This window comes from Biomphalaria glabrata, chromosome 9 (assembly GCF_947242115.1).
Source record: "Biomphalaria glabrata chromosome 9, xgBioGlab47.1, whole genome shotgun sequence".
Classification (NCBI taxonomy): Eukaryota; Metazoa; Mollusca; class Gastropoda; family Planorbidae; genus Biomphalaria; species Biomphalaria glabrata.
The window spans coordinates 12,425,282-12,450,797 of record NC_074719.1 but is presented as its reverse complement, the minus strand read 5'-3'; the positions used below and the strand labels follow the sequence as shown (position 1 = coordinate 12,450,797).

Here is a 25,516-nt window from a genome sequence, read left to right as displayed (position 1 = left end):
TCTTCCTCTCTCTCTCTTTCTCTCTCTCTCTTTCTCTCTCTCTCTTCCTCTCTCTCTCTTTCTCTCTTTCTTTCTCTATCTCTCTTTCGTGCTCTCTCTCTTTCTCTCTCTCTCTTATCTTGTGTTCCCTACTTCGTGGACCTGGTCGGTGTGTTAATTAGAGACTTAACTTTCCTGGCTGATTCAGGCAACCCGCTCCATGCTCCAATAGCACTTACACGAATTTGTTCTACCGTATGGAATAAGAAATGCGCTATACAAAGGCATTTATTTATTTGTCTTTCTGAATATTTATTAGGGTTGTTTTGTTTTGTTTGTTTGTTTGTAAGTTATGGTTCAGTGTTGTATGTATTATGACTACTTTACATTTTAGTCTTCTGTTTTGTCAGGTCTCTAAGTTTAGTGACTTTGCAAGTGATAAAAATCTAGTCCAATATTACTATTCGTTTGTTCTGAATCACACTTCTCTAGTTGACATCCTTGACTAAATACTCTCGACACCGTCATTCACCCTCGTGTAATATATTCATGTGTTTGCTGAACAAATGTTTTAAAGCATATTAACAATATTTAGTAGTCTAAGCGGTTAACTGAAAAATTAGTGTTAATGGGGAAATGATACTTTGTGTAGAGAATTAGGTCGTTTTAAACTAACAATAGATAACTGTAAAACCTTCTATTTTTCATGAGCACTTCACTGGCACAGTGGTTAAAGTGTTCGCTAGAGGAAACTTGAGCCCTCGAGTGAGAATTCAAGTCAGACAACTTTATTTATCATAAAATGCTTTAAGAAAACGATTACGGTAACATTCACCCGGATACCAGTTTCTTTCTCCTCTTCCCGTACTTTCCCCAAATGGTTCAGACAAGTCATAGGATCATACAGCATTGAGAAAGCTAAAAGCATGAAATTGCTTCTTTTATTGGTTAATTCTTAATGGTATCGTATGCAGATATAGTTTACCATATTATTTATAAAAAAAAAAAAACACAACCTTGTTACTTTTTTTAAGGTACTGTATCCACGGGGGGTATACCAGAACATATAATTTATGTTTTCCTTAAATTGTCAATTGCCAATTACTAACGTATCACTTGCACTTATAAATATTTTTTTTCATATAGAATGTTATAAATTTCGTTAATGATAAACTCGCTCTATACTGAAGTACTATGTAACTAATTGGAGTTGTGTTTATATCAGTCCTTATGTACTCATTACATATCACTGGATTGGATTAAAGAATGTGATGGAGAAATCTCTTTCAAAGGATTCCAGCACGAGACGAGAAGATGTCAATGGAGGCAAACCAAGAATCAATGGAATTAAAAAACCCAGTTTTCAATCTTTTACAAAACATCACATACGTCTTTGTTCTATATCAAGCTGGTACGTGACTACAGGGATTGATGGATGAGCCTTTGGAGAATGAGTTTTAAAACATGCCGACAAAAAAAAAATGTCTTAAATAAATGGATGAATATTGAAACTTTAAAAGAATTAGTGGCTACTCAGTAAAGAAGCTGATATTGGATTTATTTATTTGAGTCGGATAACTATAAACAGGGGCGTAGCTAGGAATTTTCCATCGTTTGGGGGACCGGGGGGCTTGACTTCTTTGGGAGCCTTGCATTTGCGTAATATTTAATTTTTAATGTAAAAAACACTCATTTAGGGCCCCCCCCTCAAGTGTGGGCCCGGGGGCATTTTCAAATTCTGCCCCCTCCTCCCCCACCCTAACTACGCCACTGACTATAAATATTTATTTGGGCTATCTTATGTACAGAATATAGGAACTGCTGCTTAGCAATGTCTATTTAAAGGAGTATAATCATTTGTGTTCACTTTTTTTCACTGCAGAATCAAACGTGCTAAGCTCTTCCATTAGTGGAACAAACTACTATCAATATGTAGAAAGTGTTACACTGTCACTCTACAGCCAAACGTAAAACTAGTTGTTGTTTTTTAAATTAGCAACTAACTAGCGGTTACAAATCCGAGTTGATACCAAGATCAACTGTCACGTTGATGTATATATACCAAATATTCGCGTTCTTGTCTATTTATTAAACAAATCTTTCTCAATCTTACTTTTTTTTTCTGTTTTACAGTTAGTTCAATAATCTCGCCAGCACATTTCTCCAACTCTCTTTTTTTTTTTTTTTGTTACAGTATTCTACATCTTTAAGAATGTAAACTGATCTTAAAATTTAATATGTAAAGAAAGATTGACACTATCATTAGTATTATCACTAGCACTAATATTAGTCATTACAGTGTGATGTGCCTGTCCTGTAGTTAGTGATGCCTGTCTGACTTGGACAGAATTACTCTGGAGATGTCTGGGGTTTCTTGTGCGGGTGTATTCAATGCGATTAACCAACAAGACGTATACACACACACACAAAAGTTAACAGGTGAAGAGATAAGTCCAAAAACTGTTAAACAATTTAGATGAAGAATTTAATACAGCCAAAGGCCACAGTCGAGTCATACGTGTTATCCCTAAGAAATTCCTATCACCAACTGATTTTCTGTCTCTAGGTAGCCTCTAGCCCAACTAAGTCATAGCGTCACTAGTCGCGTTCAAAGTCCGTCAATGGATCTCATTCACCAATCGTAAACAAACAACATTTAGCCACGCGATTCTCTATCTCTTCTATACAAATTACTATCTAATTTTTAATACACAATGGTTATCACGTGACAGTTTTTTTTCGTTGTTTTATCAATATTATCATATGACTAAATGTTGTTTGTTTACGATTGGTGAATGAGGTCCATTATGGTGCGTCTCTATATAAACGAATAATACTAACAAAATGTGTACAATAGATATTAGTCTTAACAGATAATGAAAACGAACGTCAACAAAATATGAAGTTACATAAAAACATGAATTCACGAGACTATGAAATGAATAGAGTATTTGTGAAAGATCAGAATGGACGAAACACACAAAAAAGTTGTTTTTTTAATAGTTCCGAGGAAACAGAAAATATTTCTTTGTCTAAGAATGGGGGCGAGTGTGATGCTTGACCATAAAACTTGATCCCTTTCTGCTGGTCAGACGATGTCTATCTTAACTGACCTCTTCAGAATGACCTCCACAGAGAGACGCGTTACCCAAGTCTGACCGATTCGCTACCGGTCATTGGACTACTTCTCCACTCCTCCTCACTACTCTAGTCCCATGCTAGACTGGAACCCATGTCTTATACAAATAAACTGTGCTACTGTCCAACAAACAGGAATGGTATCTACTGATACCAGGAGAAGGAGGGGGGGGGGAGTTGGAAATACAGGGAGGAGGGGAATCTTTAGAAAGGAAAAAAAGTGGGAAGAGTTTGACTCTCTCTCTATCTCTCTCTCTCTCTTATCTTTTTTCCCCTTTACTGCGTGAAGCGGTCGAGATTAAATAATAGAATTTGAATAGAATTAAATTTACAATGGAAGACAAAGGCAGAGAGAGAGAGCAAAAAAAAACAAACAAAGAGAGGCAGAGAGAGAGAGAGAGAGAGAGAGAGAGAATGGTCAACAAAACCTACATGTTTCTAGTAAGAGATACCTCCAACTCACAATCAGTAAAAAAAAATGTTGAAGTGGAGTGACTAGCAATGAGATACCAGAAACATCAACAGTTCAAGTGTTAGCGAGAGACCTCTCAGGGTCAGAGCATCTGTTATTGTTTCACACAACCACACAAACACACATGCTTTACACACGCAGACTTACACACACATACACATCTACACACACACACACACAAACAATCACCCTGAAACACATACGCGCATACCACACTCACACAGAGAATACCCAGTGAAAATGAATGCAAACCAATTGAATTGCTTGATTTGTATAAAAGATTTTCGTATTATGAAATCCCCCTATTTGGTATGAAGCGTGGCGTATATTTTGTGTGCTAACTTACAAATTGTTTGTAATATATTGTTTTTATGTAATGTACAATTGTAAAACAAATTTCTTCACGGATAGTACATATTTTAATAATAATAATTAATTATATAATATAATATAATACAATACAATATAATATAATATGATATAATATAATAATTATTATTATAAAGTTATAAAGGTTATCTGGAGTATTCTTTTCCTTGATAACAAATTTTGTTTTAATTTGATTCTTCAACGCTAAAAAAAAAAAAAGTACTCATAAAATAATTAAGTTTTTTTCATGTATCATTTATCATAACTGCTGCACTTTGAAAAGTGAACATATGACACTGTGTATGGTTCTATTTTGGGCTTCGCCTCCATTTTATGAAAATCTGTGATACTTTTGCTAGGTTTTAGCTTTTTCCCTAAAATAAATATTTTGTTATATTTGACTTCATCTATATTCACATTGGCATAGGTAAGGTAATATGGGCCTTGCTCATAGTTTTAGTAAGATAATCGAACTAAGGAATAAAAACTCCACTTGTACAAAGCTTATGTTGAACTCACTCTGTCTGTCTGGTACAAATCTTGTACACGTTATTTCTCCCACTTCCCAGTCTTGGATCAAGTTAAAACTTCCTACAGTTATTCATTTTCGATGACAACACATGAATAAAAAAAACATTAACAAATTAGTTAATTTATTAGTGATAATTAATTAATTTTGTTTCATGTAGAAAAGGGGAGATTGATCTTGCAATATTAAAATATATCGCAGTATTTGTGCGGTTCTTTCCTTTTTACAAGCTATGTTTTTTTGTTTTTGTATTTTTGCTTATTTTTATTAGTCCTAGTCTGTGGAGCTGGTAAAAAGTCCAATATTCACATAAACCTCAATCTGTGTTGTCCGAACAACGGCCCGCTTATCATATTCGGGCCGTCACGAGCTGCTGTCTGTGCCCTCTTAACTTCTACTTCCACTGCAGAATGAAGCAGCAGAAGTTTGGTTCTGTTGGACCGAGACCAATGGTTATAGAAGGCCTGAACACAGACCTGTGACGTGTCAACCTGTGCTCAGTGGAGACCAATAGCTCTAGTCTGTGTACATGGCAGTTCATGTCTACGATAACATATGGTCTGTGGACTCGATGATTTGTTTTCTGTGATGTGGATCATGTGAACCTTATCAAGGGCGCCACAAATTGATACGGTCCCCCCTGAAACGGCTGGCCACAACCCTGACCTAAATTTACTGACAACAGTTTGGCCACACCATTGGCCTGAATGCACTGATAAACAGATTGGCTACCACCACTGGCCTAAATACACTGACAACAAATTGGCCCCACAACTGACCTAATGTACTGAAAACAGATTGGCTACACTACTAACCTAAATGTATTGACGAAAGATTGGCTACACCGCTGACCTAAATGATTCTCCATGTTAATGTGGTACAAAAGAATGTGAACGTCTTGTAACTAGTCTCCAAGGCAACCATGTTTGTATATGAATGTTAGCGCCATTTCTGTGATGGAAGGAAGTGTGCTACATAGGTCAAAGGCCAGATCAAGGGGAGGTCAATCAAACGAGAGAAAGAGATCCAGAGTTAACGTTCTTTGAAGATAGTAAGCAAGTGATTCAGGCCTAGTAACGATACTATGTTAAATCCATCTTCGTGTTGAACAACCAAGGCTAACTTCCACTGGGCCACGATATTATGGCCCATCAAGGTCTGGGGTACTGATCAATATATAAACACAAAATGGGTTACACTTCAAATTTCGTCATGACCAATTTTAAGTCTACGATCCTATTACAGAGCCATCTTTTCAGACCATTGAATGTTTACTTAGGATATGATGCAATATACGTTAAAACTTTTTAATTATGTTCAGAATTAAGGTTGCTAATTAAAAAGTGCCTAATTATCCGGAGCCTAAATATCGTGTGCCTAAATGTCCAGACACCACAAATCATGGTCGAACTCTCTCTCTCTCTTCTTTTTCTTTTTCTCTCTATCTCTCTCTCTCTGTCTCACTCTCGACATATCTGTATATGCATCACTGTGACAAGTCAAAAACTCGCTGTCAGAGTCACTCAAATTTATCACAGCATTAATTATTATTTTTCATCATTTATCTATTTTATTTTAATTATTTCCCCATCCTACCTCCAATTTCTTCACCCGCCCCACCTTTCCTCTCTACCAGGCTAGACTTAGTCCACCACCTTGGAGAAAATTAGGCCAATCCTTTCATTTATCTGCCCTTGACCGGGGCAAAGATAGACACGTTCTCTTAAGTCTTATCCGCGGATGTCCGCCGCAGTTGACACCCCCCTCCCTTGGGTGGAATGTAGGTCACTCTCCCCCCCCCCCCCCCCACGTCTCTCTTTGATCTAAGAGATTACCCTGGTCAACACACCGCGTGATACTCCAAGGTGCGGCTCAAGTCTACTTCACCCACGTGTAAGATAATGCTAAGCCTAGGACATTTCCGGTGTCCGCCCACACTTTTCAGGCATATATATATAGTAAACCAACTCAAATCACCCTCTCTTTCGCATTCGAGCTGAGCTATCGAGTCTGGACTATATCACTTATTCTTTCTCCTAGAGGAATACCTGGTGGTAAGCCGAACTTAATCACAAGTTCCATCTTAATTACTCTGTGTATATTTCCATTGGATTTTATCATGTGTATTTTGCTTAGTTCATTTATATTTAATTAGTGCATTGTGTGTTTCTCACTGGCGTAAGTAGAAAACATAAACATGTCCTATGCATTTATTTATGTATTGCATTAATCTATTAATGCTACGTTGCTCAATTGATCGTTGATGCAACCATGTATATATTTGTACATCTTATTTTATTTCTTTTATCTCGGTTGACAGCCTTGATAATCTTACTAGCGCACTGATACTGCGTCTAGAAAAGAGATATGAATTATCTTCCCTGTAATGGATTATCTCCCCTTTACTCATTTTACTCTTATAAGAGTTACCCCGCTTGAACGGACACACTCTACATTCAAGCACGCTCCATTGTTCTCGACCCACGGTCATATGCAAACAAAGCGTCTCGGTCACTGACCACCGCCCAACTCACCCCCCCCCCTTTTCTTTCTCTATCCACCTGTGGTGTTTATTTGAGATTATTATTTCCCCTGCTATGTACATTTTTATATTATTACTTTCCCTTTTATGTACATTTTTATATTGCTACTATCAGCCATCTATTATTCCAAACCCCATTTGTCATCTTCTCCCAATTATGCTCTAAAGCAATTTTACCAATCTGACGAATGCACCTCAGTCGAGGGCATCGATAAGATGCTTGAGAGACATGTCCTAACTTGTCTTTGTTTATCCGCAGCCTCCCTCAGGTGTCTGCCTATTTATCGGATCACTTACCTGCCTATTTGCCTACTGGCCTATCTATGTGCTTAGTGCTAATCAGCGCTGCACTTGCCTAGTTGCTATCAAGAATCACCTATTGCCTAGTTACTGGATCAACGATCCATTTACCTGCAGTTGTGCTTGGTGCTATTCAGCGCCGCATTTGCTTACTGAGATCTACTCAACTCTACTACTTGGCGCTATCGGCATTGCCCGCCTATTCGACAGCCCACCTGTCAAGCTATTAGGTGCGACGTCCCTATAGACCAGATCTGTGTGAGACGTCATAGCTGCGCCAACCCTCTGCAACTCACTGGACATATCCTGTCAACCACGCTGCCCACGGCAGATCAGCTCTGCCCGCAGTAACCTTGTGCCCACGGTATCCGGCCACCCGCCATACTGTGCCCACTACAGATACTAGAACTTGGGACTGAGACTCCACAAGAACTATATCGCCGGCGTCCCTCTATCCGCTAGAGCGCCACCTCCAGCTGCAGAACCTCAAGCCAGGACACAGCCAGCTGCGACATCAACAGGACAACCAGCTAAGTCAGAGGACAAAGTGACATACTCTCTTATTATGTGCAAGAGTGATGATTAAACATAGAATATACTAGAGATAGATGCAAACTCTCCCCCTTTTTATTATTATATGTATATTTATGTAAATAAATATCCTTTATTTTAACTTTTGTATTTATCTTTCATTGCTTTGTCTCGTTGCGTGTCTGCTCCCGATTCATATGCTGATAAGTGGGGGTGTGGTTGCTTTCAAAAATAATCATCCCCTAGACATAAAACGTGCCAAACACACGTCACATTTCCCCACCTGTCACATTTTGGCGAGCCCGTCCGTGGATTTAACCCATTAGTACAGCAGGCACGAACAAGCAGCAATAACTAAATTTCCTATCAATATTTTTTTTTCTTAAAATATTTATAAGTATCATCACTTCGCATTTTCAAGAGTGTCACTTCTGTCATATTTTATATTTTATTATTATTGCATTTCATGTGTAATATTTTCTTGCAGGAACTTTGTGATTAACGTAGGCAGACACCACATTCCTTTTGCACTCTTCCCTATAACTCCTAAGTAATTGCTTTCAGCAGCTCCTTCCTCGTCCCCACCTCTTACTCTATATTCTGCTTTATCCCCCTCATACCCAACCATGGCCAGTGGCACTCGCTCCAAGGCTGAACCTGACCGCAAGCAGCGTTTAGCAGATATCATGGATGAGGCTAAATTCTTTGACGATGAAGCAGAACGGAAAGAATATGTGAGATCCCAGCTTGAGGCGCTTAAAAGAGACGAAAAGGAAGAAAAAAAAAAGGAAGACGAAAAGGAAGAAAAAAGATTAGCGAGGGAGCATGAAATAGCTATGGAAAGGGAGAGAAGGGAAACTGAAACAGCGTTGAAGGAAAGGGAAGCGAGAAAGGAAGCTGAAATAGCTATTGCTAAAGAAAGAGAAAGAAAGGAAGCTGAAATAGCCATAGCTAAAGAAAAGGAAATTACAGCGAGAGAAAAGATAGCCGCGGACAAAGAGAACGAGGCCGCCCGCCAGGCTTCTTCCGAGTCACGCCCGGCTAGCCCAGCATCCATTCAAAGTTCCTTGAACGGTCTACCCCACATGCCAATGGAGCACTTCGACGACAAGACAGAGAACATCGAAGTTTATCTTGTCCGATTTGAGGAAGTAGCACGCTTCTACGGTCTGCCAGAGGAGAAATGGTGCTTCCGGCTATCCCAATGCCTCCGAGGCAAAGCCTACGAGGTTTACTCCAAACTCCCCTCCGGCCGGCGAGAGGACTACCCAGCCCTCAAACAGGCGCTACTCGTCCAGTTCGAGTTGACCGCCGAGGCCTACCACAAAAAATTCAGAAGTTCCCGCCTCGAACGCAGAGAGACCTACGGTAACCTCTGCGAAAGGCTGGACAAGTACCTTATCAGGTGGCACGCTCTCAGCCAATTGCCAGAGACTTTTGATGGCCTAGCATGCCTCGTACTCTCTGAGCAGCTGTTAGAATGCATGTCCCCAGAGGTCAGAGTTTATGTCAAGGAGCAACAAGCAACTGCACCCGCTGACATAGCTTCCGCCGCTGACCGGTACTTGAACGCCCGAAAGGACTTAAAAGGTAAAGCAACCGCGACAGACCAGCAAACAGACCAACCAACTTCTCCTGCTCCGTCAAACCTTGCTCCTAAAACTCCCCAGCACAACCAGGCACCAGGCCGGCAATCATCCCCTCATAACTACAATAACCGCCCCAACCATCAGTCTCGCTATAACCAGTCTAACTACTCTCAGCGTGACTCACGTCATAGCGCGCGTGACAGTAGACCCACTCCACAACGGCAGCAGCAGGCCCCACGGACACTATCTACGGTGACGCCAGTCTCTCAACCCTCCGCGGTCGATCTTTCTGACCAACCGGAGGAGGACACATACTTCGTCTCCACGATGGCCGTGGCTCCTCAACCCACTGCCACTGAACTCGGCCAACCAGAACTCCCACCCGTGCCACCTCACCCCACCTCTTCTCCTCCGGGAGTAGAGAACATTCTGGCCAACGGTGTTGAAGTCTTGGGCCTTTACGACTCAGGCTGTTCGTTCGGCGCGGTTATAAATAGAACGCTGATTGACCCATCGGATCTCACTGGTGGAACAGTGACAATCCAGTCTATTGACCGTGGCACTCCTCCGCAGATTCTACCTGTCGCGAGGGTACACGTGGAGTGCAGATACGTACATGGCACCATTGACGCAGCCGTCATGGACACGCCAGTATATGACTTCATTCTAGGCTCCAAATATGTCCCTCTTGGAGTAGTCAACAAACCGTACTTCTCTCTGCCCGTCGGTAGATCGACGAAGCAGAGACGTGGCAGCAACCAGCAGGTTGGAAACCCTGGTCGCCACACTAACACGCCTAGTCCCGACTCATCAGCGAAGCTCAAACCACACTTCCCTGGCATTGACTCTGCTAGGAAGTCACGAGTTAAAGTGTGCCCGCGCACTCGTGAGGGTCTACTTGACCCAGGCTACTCAGCCAAAAGTGAGCAACATTCCTCTGACATTGACAGTGTCAGAATGCCCCGAGGTAAGATGAACCCTTGCTCTCGCGGACTCACTCCTCTTCATGGCTTTTCAGCCACTACTCCGAATCAACCTCTCCCTGGCATTGATAGTGTCAGGAAGTCACGAGATAAGCCGAACCCTCGCGCTCGTGAAAACACTTTTCACCATGGCTCCTCAGCCACCATTCAATATCGACCTTCCCCTGGCATCGACCATGTCAGGAAGCCACGATGTAAGCCACATTATTGCACTCGTGGGGACGTTCTCCGGCAGAACTCCACATTCTTTATCAGGCCACTCTTCCCTGACCTTGATCGTGTCAGACGATACCGAGGTAAGCTGACTACTTACTCTCATAAAGAAGCGCCTCACAGCGGCTTCGGAGGTAAGCCCCAACGAGCACACGTTCCTTGGGCACCCCGCCTAAGCCCCAATCACCCTCCCCAATCCGCCCCAGGAAGGAATGATTACTCACCCAACCGCCCAATCTACTCTCCCAAGCAACCCCATATGTTTCACTCAGGTGACTACATACACAGGGACGGGAAGTAGACCACGGACAGACTTGGACAGACTCTCCTCCTGGCATGGCTTTCTCTTTATTTTCCCAGATTTTTTTTTCTAATGCTGTGATAACAACTGATCTTAAAGTTTGAGTGACATCAGTCTGCTCGCACTTTATGGATCTTTCTGCGATAGATCCATCTTGGCGGCGGCGTATGTGACAAGTCAAAAACTCGCTGTCAGAGTCACTCAAATTTATCACAGCATTAATTATTATTTTTCATCATTTATCTATTTTATTTTAATTATTTCCCCATCCTACCTCCAATTTCTTCACCCGCCCCACCTTTCCTCTCTACCAGGCTAGACTTAGTCCACCACCTTGGAGAAAATTAGGCCAATCCTTTCATTTATCTGCCCTTGACCGGGGCAAAGATAGACACGTTCTCTTAAGTCTTATCCGCGGATGTCCGCCGCAGTTGACACCCCCCTCCCTTGGGTGGAATGTAGGTCACTCTCCCCCCCCCCCCCCACGTCTCTCTTTGATCTAAGAGATTACCCTGGTCAACACACCGCGTGATACTCCAAGGTGCGGCTCAAGTCTACTTCACCCACGTGTAAGATAATGCTAAGCCTAGGACATTTCCGGTGTCCGCCCACACTTTTCAGGCATATATATATAGTAAACCAACTCAAATCACCCTCTCTTTCGCATTCGAGCTGAGCTATCGAGTCTGGACTATATCACTTATTCTTTCTCCTAGAGGAATACCTGGTGGTAAGCCGAACTTAATCACAAGTTCCATCTTAATTACTCTGTGTATATTTCCATTGGATTTTATCATGTGTATTTTGCTTAGTTCATTTATATTTAATTAGTGCATTGTGTGTTTCTCACTGGCGTAAGTAGAAAACATAAACATGTCCTATGCATTTATTTATGTATTGCATTAATCTATTAATGCTACGTTGCTCAATTGATCGTTGATGCAACCATGTATATATTTGTACATCTTATTTTATTTCTTTTATCTCGGTTGACAGCCTTGATAATCTTACTAGCGCACTGATACTGCGTCTAGAAAAGAGATATGAATTATCTTCCCTGTAATGGATTATCTCCCCTTTACTCATTTTACTCTTATAAGAGTTACCCCGCTTGAACGGACACACTCTACATTCAAGCACGCTCCATTGTTCTCGACCCACGGTCATATGCAAACAAAGCGTCTCGGTCACTGACCACCGCCCAACTCACCCCCCCCCCTTTTCTTTCTCTATCCACCTGTGGTGTTTATTTGAGATTATTATTTCCCCTGCTATGTACATTTTTATATTATTACTTTCCCTTTTATGTACATTTTTATATTGCTACTATCAGCCATCTATTATTCCAAACCCCATTTGTCATCTTCTCCCAATTATGCTCTAAAGCAATTTTACCAATCTGACGAATGCACCTCAGTCGAGGGCATCGATAAGATGCTTGAGAGACATGTCCTAACTTGTCTTTGTTTATCCGCAGCCTCCCTCAGGTGTCTGCCTATTTATCGGATCACTTACCTGCCTATTTGCCTACTGGCCTATCTATGTGCTTAGTGCTAATCAGCGCTGCACTTGCCTAGTTGCTATCAAGAATCACCTATTGCCTAGTTACTGGATCAACGATCCATTTACCTGCAGTTGTGCTTGGTGCTATTCAGCGCCGCATTTGCTTACTGAGATCTACTCAACTCTACTACTTGGCGCTATCGGCATTGCCCGCCTATTCGACAGCCCACCTGTCAAGCTATTAGGTGCGACGTCCCTATAGACCAGATCTGTGTGAGACGTCATAGCTGCGCCAACCCTCTGCAACTCACTGGACATATCCTGTCAACCACGCTGCCCACGGCAGATCAGCTCTGCCCGCAGTAACCTTGTGCCCACGGTATCCGGCCACCCGCCATACTGTGCCCACTACAGATACTAGAACTTGGGACTGAGACTCCACAAGAACTATATCGCCGGCGTCCCTCTATCCGCTAGAGCGCCACCTCCAGCTGCAGAACCTCAAGCCAGGACACAGCCAGCTGCGACATCAACAGGACAACCAGCTAAGTCAGAGGACAAAGTGACATACTCTCTTATTATGTGCAAGAGTGATGATTAAACATAGAATATACTAGAGATAGATGCAAACTCTCCCCCTTTTTATTATTATATGTATATTTATGTAAATAAATATCCTTTATTTTAACTTTTGTATTTATCTTTCATTGCTTTGTCTCGTTGCGTGTCTGCTCCCGATTCATATGCTGATAAGTGGGGGTGTGGTTGCTTTCAAAAATAATCATCCCCTAGACATAAAACGTGCCAAACACACGTCACATTTCCCCACCTGTCACATTTTGGCGAGCCCGTCCGTGGATTTAACCCATTAGTACAGCAGGCACGAACAAGCAGCAATAACTAAATTTCCTATCAATATTTTTTTTTCTTAAAATATTTATAAGTATCATCACTTCGCATTTTCAAGAGTGTCACTTCTGTCATATTTTATATTTTATTATTATTGCATTTCATGTGTAATATTTTCTTGCAGGAACTTTGTGATTAACGTAGGCAGACACCACATTCCTTTTGCACTCTTCCCTATAACTCCTAAGTAATTGCTTTCAGCAGCTCCTTCCTCGTCCCCACCTCTTACTCTATATTCTGCTTTATCCCCCTCATACCCAACCATGGCCAGTGGCACTCGCTCCAAGGCTGAACCTGACCGCAAGCAGCGTTTAGCAGATATCATGGATGAGGCTAAATTCTTTGACGATGAAGCAGAACGGAAAGAATATGTGAGATCCCAGCTTGAGGCGCTTAAAAGAGACGAAAAGGAAGAAAAAAAAAAGGAAGACGAAAAGGAAGAAAAAAGATTAGCGAGGGAGCATGAAATAGCTATGGAAAGGGAGAGAAGGGAAACTGAAACAGCGTTGAAGGAAAGGGAAGCGAGAAAGGAAGCTGAAATAGCTATTGCTAAAGAAAGAGAAAGAAAGGAAGCTGAAATAGCCATAGCTAAAGAAAAGGAAATTACAGCGAGAGAAAAGATAGCCGCGGACAAAGAGAACGAGGCCGCCCGCCAGGCTTCTTCCGAGTCACGCCCGGCTAGCCCAGCATCCATTCAAAGTTCCTTGAACGGTCTACCCCACATGCCAATGGAGCACTTCGACGACAAGACAGAGAACATCGAAGTTTATCTTGTCCGATTTGAGGAAGTAGCACGCTTCTACGGTCTGCCAGAGGAGAAATGGTGCTTCCGGCTATCCCAATGCCTCCGAGGCAAAGCCTACGAGGTTTACTCCAAACTCCCCTCCGGCCGGCGAGAGGACTACCCAGCCCTCAAACAGGCGCTACTCGTCCAGTTCGAGTTGACCGCCGAGGCCTACCACAAAAAATTCAGAAGTTCCCGCCTCGAACGCAGAGAGACCTACGGTAACCTCTGCGAAAGGCTGGACAAGTACCTTATCAGGTGGCACGCTCTCAGCCAATTGCCAGAGACTTTTGATGGCCTAGCATGCCTCGTACTCTCTGAGCAGCTGTTAGAATGCATGTCCCCAGAGGTCAGAGTTTATGTCAAGGAGCAACAAGCAACTGCACCCGCTGACATAGCTTCCGCCGCTGACCGGTACTTGAACGCCCGAAAGGACTTAAAAGGTAAAGCAACCGCGACAGACCAGCAAACAGACCAACCAACTTCTCCTGCTCCGTCAAACCTTGCTCCTAAAACTCCCCAGCACAACCAGGCACCAGGCCGGCAATCATCCCCTCATAACTACAATAACCGCCCCAACCATCAGTCTCGCTATAACCAGTCTAACTACTCTCAGCGTGACTCACGTCATAGCGCGCGTGACAGTAGACCCACTCCACAACGGCAGCAGCAGGCCCCACGGACACTATCTACGGTGACGCCAGTCTCTCAACCCTCCGCGGTCGATCTTTCTGACCAACCGGAGGAGGACACATACTTCGTCTCCACGATGGCCGTGGCTCCTCAACCCACTGCCACTGAACTCGGCCAACCAGAACTCCCACCCGTGCCACCTCACCCCACCTCTTCTCCTCCGGGAGTAGAGAACATTCTGGCCAACGGTGTTGAAGTCTTGGGCCTTTACGACTCAGGCTGTTCGTTCGGCGCGGTTATAAATAGAACGCTGATTGACCCATCGGATCTCACTGGTGGAACAGTGACAATCCAGTCTATTGACCGTGGCACTCCTCCGCAGATTCTACCTGTCGCGAGGGTACACGTGGAGTGCAGATACGTACATGGCACCATTGACGCAGCCGTCATGGACACGCCAGTATATGACTTCATTCTAGGCTCCAAATATGTCCCTCTTGGAGTAGTCAACAAACCGTACTTCTCTCTGCCCGTCGGTAGATCGACGAAGCAGAGACGTGGCAGCAACCAGCAGGTTGGAAACCCTGGTCGCCACACTAACACGCCTAGTCCCGACTCATCAGCGAAGCTCAAACCACACTTCCCTGGCATTGACTCTGCTAGGAAGTCACGAGTTAAAGTGTGCCCGCGCACTCGTGAGGGTCTACTTGACCCAGGCTACTCAGCCAAAAGTGAGCAACATTCCTCTGACATTGACAGTGTCAGAATGCCCCGAGGTAAGATGAACCCTTGCTCTCGCGGACTCACTCCTCTTCATGGCTTTTCAGCCACTACTCCGAATCAACCTCTCCCTGGCATTGATAGTGTCAGGAAGTCACGAGATAAGCCGAACCCTCGCGCTCGTGAAAACACTTTTCACCATGGCTCCTCAGCCACCATTCAATATCGACCTTCCCCTGGCATCGACCATGTCAGGAAGCCACGATGTAAGCCACATTATTGCACTCGTGGGGACGTTCTCCGGCAGAACTCCACATTCTTTATCAGGCCACTCTTCCCTGACCTTGATCGTGTCAGACGATACCGAGGTAAGCTGACTACTTACTCTCATAAAGAAGCGCCTCACAGCGGCTTCGGAGGTAAGCCCCAACGAGCACACGTTCCTTGGGCACCCCGCCTAAGCCCCAATCACCCTCCCCAATCCGCCCCAGGAAGGAATGATTACTCACCCAACCGCCCAATCTACTCTCCCAAGCAACCCCATATGTTTCACTCAGGTGACTACATACACAGGGACGGGAAGTAGACCACGGACAGACTTGGACAGACTCTCCTCCTGGCATGGCTTTCTCTTTATTTTCCCAGATTTTTTTTTCTAATGCTGTGATAACAACTGATCTTAAAGTTTGAGTGACATCAGTCTGCTCGCACTTTATGGATCTTTCTGCGATAGATCCATCTTGGCGGCGGCGTATGTGACAAGTCAAAAACTCGCTGTCAGAGTCACTCAAATTTATCACAGCATTAATTATTATTTTTCATCATTTATCTATTTTATTTTAATTATTTCCCCATCCTACCTCCAATTTCTTCACCCGCCCCACCTTTCCTCTCTACCAGGCTAGACTTAGTCCACCACCTTGGAGAAAATTAGGCCAATCCTTTCATTTATCTGCCCTTGACCGGGGCAAAGATAGACACGTTCTCTTAAGTCTTATCCGCGGATGTCCGCCGCAGTTGACACCCCCCTCCCTTGGGTGGAATGTAGGTCACTCTCCCCCCCCCCCCCCCCACGTCTCTCTTTGATCTAAGAGATTACCCTGGTCAACACACCGCGTGATACTCCAAGGTGCGGCTCAAGTCTACTTCACCCACGTGTAAGATAATGCTAAGCCTAGGACATTTCCGGTGTCCGCCCACACTTTTCAGGCATATATATATAGTAAACCAACTCAAATCACCCTCTCTTTCGCATTCGAGCTGAGCTATCGAGTCTGGACTATATCACTTATTCTTTCTCCTAGAGGAATACCTGGTGGTAAGCCGAACTTAATCACAAGTTCCATCTTAATTACTCTGTGTATATTTCCATTGGATTTTATCATGTGTATTTTGCTTAGTTCATTTATATTTAATTAGTGCATTGTGTGTTTCTCACTGGCGTAAGTAGAAAACATAAACATGTCCTATGCATTTATTTATGTATTGCATTAATCTATTAATGCTACGTTGCTCAATTGATCGTTGATGCAACCATGTATATATTTGTACATCTTATTTTATTTCTTTTATCTCGGTTGACAGCCTTGATAATCTTACTAGCGCACTGATACTGCGTCTAGAAAAGAGATATGAATTATCTTCCCTGTAATGGATTATCTCCCCTTTACTCATTTTACTCTTATAAGAGTTACCCCGCTTGAACGGACACACTCTACATTCAAGCACGCTCCATTGTTCTCGACCCACGGTCATATGCAAACAAAGCGTCTCGGTCACTGACCACCGCCCAACTCACCCCCCCCCCTTTTCTTTCTCTATCCACCTGTGGTGTTTATTTGAGATTATTATTTCCCCTGCTATGTACATTTTTATATTATTACTTTCCCTTTTATGTACATTTTTATATTGCTACTATCAGCCATCTATTATTCCAAACCCCATTTGTCATCTTCTCCCAATTATGCTCTAAAGCAATTTTACCAATCTGACGAATGCACCTCAGTCGAGGGCATCGATAAGATGCTTGAGAGACATGTCCTAACTTGTCTTTGTTTATCCGCAGCCTCCCTCAGGTGTCTGCCTATTTATCGGATCACTTACCTGCCTATTTGCCTACTGGCCTATCTATGTGCTTAGTGCTAATCAGCGCTGCACTTGCCTAGTTGCTATCAAGAATCACCTATTGCCTAGTTACTGGATCAACGATCCATTTACCTGCAGTTGTGCTTGGTGCTATTCAGCGCCGCATTTGCTTACTGAGATCTACTCAACTCTACTACTTGGCGCTATCGGCATTGCCCGCCTATTCGACAGCCCACCTGTCAAGCTATTAGGTGCGACGTCCCTATAGACCAGATCTGTGTGAGACGTCATAGCTGCGCCAACCCTCTGCAACTCACTGGACATATCCTGTCAACCACGCTGCCCACGGCAGATCAGCTCTGCCCGCAGTAACCTTGTGCCCACGGTATCCGGCCACCCGCCATACTGTGCCCACTACAGATACTAGAACTTGGGACTGAGACTCCACAAGAACTATATCGCCGGCGTCCCTCTATCCGCTAGAGCGCCACCTCCAGCTGCAGAACCTCAAGCCAGGACACAGCCAGCTGCGACATCAACAGGACAACCAGCTAAGTCAGAGGACAAAGTGACATACTCTCTTATTATGTGCAAGAGTGATGATTAAACATAGAATATACTAGAGATAGATGCAAACTCTCCCCCTTTTTATTATTATATGTATATTTATGTAAATAAATATCCTTTATTTTAACTTTTGTATTTATCTTTCATTGCTTTGTCTCGTTGCGTGTCTGCTCCCGATTCATATGCTGATAAGTGGGGGTGTGATTGCTTTCAAAAATAATCATCCCCTAGACATAAAACGTGCCAAACACACGTCACATTTCCCCACCTGTCACAATCACATGAATTATATTTTTATTTGTATAAAAAATTGAACCAAAAAAAATACTCCCAGAGAAATCAATACAAAATAAACCATCAATGCCCCCTGAAGTTTCTTATTCCAGAAAGTTGACAAAAATCCATTAATCTGGCTTATGGAAGTCTAGAGTCATAGAGACTACAATTTATCATGCAGGCACTCTATATATAGGCCATATAGTCAATTTACTCTTGGGAAATATCTAAATATCTTAGTGACATTTTTATTCTTCAACAAGTTAGAACTAACGCGCGATTTAAAAACAACGTATTTAAGTGAAGTCATGTGATCATCGACCAGGTAAGTGTAGACAAAGGCTGACCCGACTAAATAGCGCGGACAAGATTCCGCGGACAAAATAACGCCGACTAAATAGCGTGAAATTTTTCGACAAAATAGCGTAAGACAAAATAGCGCGGACAAGTGATGTGTATAATGATACTGGATTCTAGTAAGTGAAGGTCCTGGGTAGCATTTTTCGTTGAGGCCTCCATCTTCTTCAATATTAATAAAGATCTGAAAGTAAGCCATATTTTCAGACAAAGATTTTTTAAATGCATGACTCGCATAAAAAAAAATATGTTTTTGAAATGTGGTGCCCCGTTCAATGGTTAGGTATATGATGTTGTGTGTTACACGTGTGTGTTATAGCATAATCAGAACTCTTGATAAACTGCGGCATCTCTCTTTGATCAGACCAGGACGTCTCCTGCCACATCCTTGTCAAACTTAGGTTTGTCAGGTTTACTCAAGCTGGCGATAACATTTCTTATCTGTAAATACTGCCTTCGAGGAACCAATGGATCGGCCAGATTTTTTTTTAGGGAATTAGTATGACTATTGGGAGGACAACTCTATTGGTCGCCAGAGACGAAACTGCAGAGTGGCTCCAAGATTTCCAATAGCATTATGGAATGTTCGAGATTGAGTACAGGACAATCTTATCTTATCTTATATAATACAGACGTTACAAGGAAGATGATTACGTCCTACGCGTCATGCATTTAGTCATGCATATTAACCAATGACTTAAATTCTGCCAAGTCACTGGTTTTCCTGGCTAGCTCAGGCAACCCATTCCATGCTCTAATAGCACTACTAAGAACAAATTCATTGGAGGGATTATACCATGCATTTCAACTGTCTATTGGCGGTCATCACCCCAATGTGTACAAGTTGATCTCTCAACTCCTCAGAGAACAGGAGAACACAGAGAACAAGATTCTGAGCTACAATGCTGGAGAACGAAGTAAAGCTGCAAGCAAGACAAAGTAGCTCCAACTTTACAGACTTCTTCCATCTATATTGCCAATGTACGAAACAAGCAACTGATGGACTTTGTACGTGTCTTTACATACAATTTAACTTTGTGAAAGTTCTGTGTGTGTATGTGAAAATGTGAAAAGTATGGAAGTATCTTTGTGTGTTTTCAAAGTACACTTTTGGAATGTAAAATAAATTATATATTTTAGTCATTTTAGCTTATTGTAATTCCTGCATAATGTTTGCATATTTATATTATTAGATATCTAAAGTGAATGAAAAAATGACTGAAAAATAATGATAACATTAAAATAAAAATAAAAAAATTGACTTTCATCATATTTTACGATATCGAAAGTATTTCTTTCAAAATAACTGAAAAATATTTTTTCCCGTGCTATTTTGTCGGCGCTATTTAATCGCGCTATTTTGTTCGTGCAATTTTATCGTCGTTATTTTGTTCGCGCTATTTTGTCGGGGAACAGTAGACAGAGTGATCTGAATAATTCGCTTAAATCTTCTCTAACAAGAGAGTGGGATATTGATAATTGCAGGATTATAATTGTTTAACAAGAAAAAAACAAAACATGACACTCAATATTTTTTTTTAAGATGAATGAGATAAAAGTTGTCAATGATGCAGAATGACTATTGCAGATGTGTTGTCAATATATCCAATTTTTCTCATTCACAGAGAAAAGGCCACAAAAAGATGTCTCAACTAATCGCATTGATGGTAGCCATCTTTTTACCTGCAGTTTTGTCTTATCGGGAATTTCTTTCATTGCTACCCAATGGTCAGAATGTCCCTGACCCATGTAACCCTGGAACTGTCTGGGAAGGTGTTGGGCATCTGGTCAAGGAAGGAAAGTCTAAAAGAAACGCATTCGGCAAAGATTTTCACAAATATGGCAAGGTCTGGAGATTAGAAAGATTTTTGTTATTAAAGATTTTTTTTAAATGATTTTTTTTTCTCTAGTTTGTTGTTTTCTCCTTTTGTTTTAATTTTTTGATTGTTTTAATTTTATTTTTTGGCCTGTTAGTTTAAAATCGAGTCAGAAGATAAATTAACGCGAGAAAGTAGAACCTAGTTGGTAGTAGAACATCTGTGTTTTTACTTTTATGTCTTTTGTTTATAATAATTGTTCAATGTTTCACCAGATGTGGTCAAAAGAACTGTGTCGGAAGGATTCAGACGGTGATGGTAAGACCAATGGCTTTGAGCTAGGAGATCCCGATTGTACCTGGACACCCGGGTCATTACCTAAAGGACCGAGTCTGTCCCACCCAGGTATGTTCCAAACACAGCTCTATACAAAACAAGAGACCGAAGCAGGTCAAAGATATAACGTTTAAAGTTCTTAAAGTGATACATTAACTATTTCTCTCCAGGTTGACATCGTTGATGTGACCACATTAAATTAACTTACCTTTTGGCTTTATTAAACTTGAATTGGTGTTATGTAAAATAAGCATACATTTATCTATGCCACTTATAATAGTTTCTAATTAAAACAAAAAAACGTAATTGAAGTTTAGTCGTAACAGGGCAGCGAAATACAAATGGCAAAAATTGAAAAATTTCACCTGAATGCGGAAAATAATTACGGAGAGATAGAGTTAAAGTATAGCTATAGCGGCTTTTATATAGAACAAGGAAAGAGATGCGGGGGGGGGGGTGGCACAGGAATAATGGCTCCGCGATTTAAAAACAGATGCCAAGCAGATGGGCAAGACGTGGGGACAGTTGGTGAGACTCGCCCAGAAGCTAGACGCCTGGAGGAAGCTGGTTGGTGGACTATGCCCTAGATGGGGAACACGGGCAGGGATCAGATAAGTAGCGGCTTTTTATAAATATCTAGCTTTTTTTTATGGCCATTCTGCTGTAAAGTTGATAAAAAGTGTTGATAAGATAATTTTTTTTAAATAATTTTTTTTTCGGCATTTTATCAACTGTGAAATCAAACATCTGAGCTCTTTCTCTTCTTGGACAAAATTTTATATTTCTTGGCAACAGTATAATTTCCATATAGAGTCCTTCACATTAATTTATCTTTAAAAAAAAAAAAAAAAAAAAATCGCATCCAATCTTTACAAGTATATGTTCTTATGTTTTTCTTGGGGTTACCTTACATTGGCCCCAAATTTCTCCATTTCGTTTTCTCTTCTTTGTCCAAGTATTTTATTGATTTCCGAAAGTTTTACTTAAGTGTAACACCACACACGTTCTGTGTATTTAGCGAAACAGTTTGCTTATTAGTTTTAGAGAGATTAATTCACGTGATGGCCTAGTAGTTCATTATTCCAGTAACTTTTGAAAACACTCATTCAGGCCTCACGGAGCACTAGGGTTTCGAGGAACACAGTTTGGGAAACACTGAATTAAAACAATGCAGTCCAATCTTAAAATCAACACCAAGAAAAAAGGGGAGATAACTGTGTTTATTTCTTTTTCTCGTGAAACTCCCGTACAGAAACATGCGAAATCTTATGCACGTGAGGATATCTGTTGATTTCAATCCGCAGTAGTTCAGATTACGTTCCTAGAACATCTAAGTTTTGGGTTTAATGCCAGTTCGATTCGCAACTGCTGAGTTTTTTTTTTTGTTTTTTTTGGGGGGCGGGCAAGCTTTGTTTCCGTCGGATACTTCAACACATAGAGTCAGATTGGAAGAGGAACTGAGGGACGATGAATTGAGCATCAGCAAACTAACTTACTAAACAATAGCTCGAACTTCTTTTACACTGTGAAACAAATGATTGACAAGTATTTTGTTTTTTAGTTTTCTTTTTTTTTTTACAATACCTCTATTCAAGTCAAAACTTCATGGAAACTGGATCAAGGAACCTGTATATAAAGTTCATGGATCCAGGAACCTAGACAGCTGATCTAAAAAAATGGCTCTAACGATTTTACTAGAAATTAAACAATTGAAAGTTGATGTATGTATATCGCTGAGAAAAGAATTACTAGGTCATTGGCCACACGGGGAAAACTCTAATTTGACTGTTATAATTTTCAAAGTAAAAAATAAATAAATATAAATTTGGCTGGAGACTATATCTAGGTCTAAGCCAACATGGCGTAGCCAGCTGTATTACCGTATTTATGTGATAACTGAGTAAATTGAAGTTGCTTCTATTTTATTGACGTTTATAAGCGTTGCGTATATGAACCATAATCTTCAAATACAAAAACAAAATTTAATAAAATACTCAGAAAGACACAAAGATAAAGGCACATCTCTCGTTCCATATGCTAGGACAAATTTGTGCAAATGATCCTTCTTCCCTAGTGTTATCAGAGCATGTAATGGGTTGCCTGAGTCTAGTGTTGTTAGATCTAGATGTCCATATAATAAACATACCAACAAATAACTGCATACATACACCAACCTCGCTGGCCGAATCAGAAAATGCGTAAGCTCTAGTAGTTGACGGTGTCACGTGTTCGATAACTGAATTAAACGAAGCTTTTTTTAAATAAAAAACATTCTTTTTTTTATTATTTTATTATATTTGAAGTTTAATAATATATTATCTTTTTAAACAAAACATATTTTTTTTAATGTTCTTGTATGTATGTTTCCTGCCATTTTAAAGTCATCAACTAGTATCAGGCTAGTTTATTACGCACTGCCCCCTTGCTGCAGGGGAGGACTGGCTATACGGGCATTCGGGCAAATGGGTCACCTAAAGGGCATCATGAATGCCACTTTGGCAGGTATTAAACTGTTAAAGCAACAAAACATATACACGCATTGTAAACAACTGCCCAGACAAATGAACTTACCTCAACTGTTAATTCGTACATCCAGTTCTGTGAAAACATGAAGAAAATTAAAACAAAATTAAAACATTCAGTAATAAAAGACCCTGAATGATCAACATAAAAAATTAACATTCTGTCATCATCGAGAAGTACATAGAAGTCTTTTTATAGAGCGCTGGTTATGAGTGTGTATGTGCATCTATATTGTGCATCTATATTGTTATTGTACAGTAGTTACGCTGAGGTTGTCAATCGTAGTCAAACTAAATTTCCATTTGATTGGATCAATAAAGGTTATCTTATCTTATCTAAATGTTTTATAATATTCTCTTATAATAGGGTCCATCTGAGCGTCGTGTTAATTTAATCAAACACATTTTCATAAATAATGTAATAACCTACATCCATAGATATTGCTACTAGAAGTCTCCATCCATGTAGGGCCTAAACACTAAGAGATTAACCAACTAGGACAGATAGCTCTAAAATTGGATGTCCATATATTGTTTACAATTTATGGGCCGGATTGTGTAGAAACGCCCTGAACTATTTTGACATCCAGACCGCCACTGCCTTGCTGCAATTTGACTCTCTTTTTCTTTCCCTGGTATTTTACCCTGTAGGAGTATTGTATTCGTCTATTTTAGACGATGTTTTTTAACGCCGACTCGTCCGAAATTTCGTATGTCCATTATTTGAAACTCCACTAATGTAATCAGGTAGACCACACTACCAGCTTTCAACAGTATGAAACACTTCAGACATCTATCAAATATATATATATATATATATATATATAGGTGAGAATGAAGGTCAAGGCCAGATTCGACAATTCTCAAGGTTATTACTGTGAATGCACTTTAAGCACATTTATAGCATTTGACTAGAGTAGCTAAATATACAAACTATTAGATGTGAACTTTGTTCAGAGAAACTTCGACCTTCAGATCTTTTTCCATCCTAATTATCTACATGTCAATATTCAAGTGCAACTCATTATTATCTTGTGACAACTCAAGGGAGATAAGTTGAAACATTATTATTCCGGTGTGCACCAACTGTTAATGTCCCCTTAGAGAATTGTATTTTGTCTGCGACTGAAAAGCATTTTTGCGTTCATGTTTTTGGTTGGTAATTGATTGTTTATATAAGACTTGGTCTTTCATGTCTATGATCTGGTCTCTACCATCAGGCCAGCATACACTACATGACGAGGGCATCTAATGCTCAGCACTTAGTCGGAAATTTGATTTCTGAACGTAACTTGATTCTTTATCAGCAGAAGTGTGTGTGTGTGTGTGTGTGTTTCTGAGCTCTTTAGTAAAAATAATTAACGATTTTTTTTAGAATAATCTTAAAATTATCTTTTGTATCGTACGTGTGCTTAGGTTCAATCAACATGAGTCTTGGGTGTGATCAAAATGTGTCTTTTTATTACTGTTTCTGTGGGCTTTGTCCTTTGAATATATCTATATATCTATATCTATATCTATATATCTATATCTATATCTATATCTATATAGATAGATAGATAGATAGATAGATAGATAGATAGATAGATAATAGATAGATAGATAGATAGATAGATAGATAGATAGATAGATAGATAGATAGATAGATAGATTGATAGATAGATTGACAGAAAGACAGACAGATAGACACACATATAGATAGATAGATAGATAGATAGATAGATAGATAGATAGATAGATAGATAGATAGATAGATAGATAGATAGATAGATAATAGATAGATAGATAGATAGATAGATAGATAGATAGATAGATAGATAGATAGATAGATAGATAGATAGATAGGTTTGTTTTCGAGTCCGAAGATTAATAAAAAATGAAGTATTTCCCTTGGCTACGCAGCCCCAGCTGTGACCTACATATTTAGCCACAACCAGGGCAAGCATAGCCGTTGTCCGCCGGTGGTCGATTAAGATTTTCTTTTCGCCGACTGCGTCTGTCCTCGGCAGCGAATTTCTTTTGATCTCAAATGCGTATCTCCTTGTATCCAGAATTTTCTTC

At 41.0% G+C, this 25,516-nt stretch overlaps 1 protein-coding gene across 6 annotated transcripts in view; it reads left to right on the top strand.

The window, feature by feature from the left end:
- LOC106071279 (uncharacterized) overlaps positions 1 to 25,516 on the top strand; it is a 117,117-nt gene that overhangs the window by 77,337 nt on the left and 14,264 nt on the right. For 4 of the 6 annotated variants that reach the window (XM_056041902.1, XM_056041901.1, XM_056041900.1 and 1 more), the window contains exons 4-6: positions 19,645 to 19,788; positions 20,406 to 20,627; positions 20,873 to 21,002. In XM_056041902.1, the coding sequence (XP_055897877.1) occupies positions 19,780 to 19,788; positions 20,406 to 20,627; positions 20,873 to 21,002 (361 nt within the window). In that variant the 5' untranslated portion in view covers positions 19,645 to 19,779. The remainder of the gene's footprint in view (positions 1 to 19,644; positions 19,789 to 20,405; positions 20,628 to 20,872; positions 21,003 to 25,516) is intronic. The other 2 variants (XM_056041905.1, XM_056041904.1) reach the window with 1 other exon arrangement.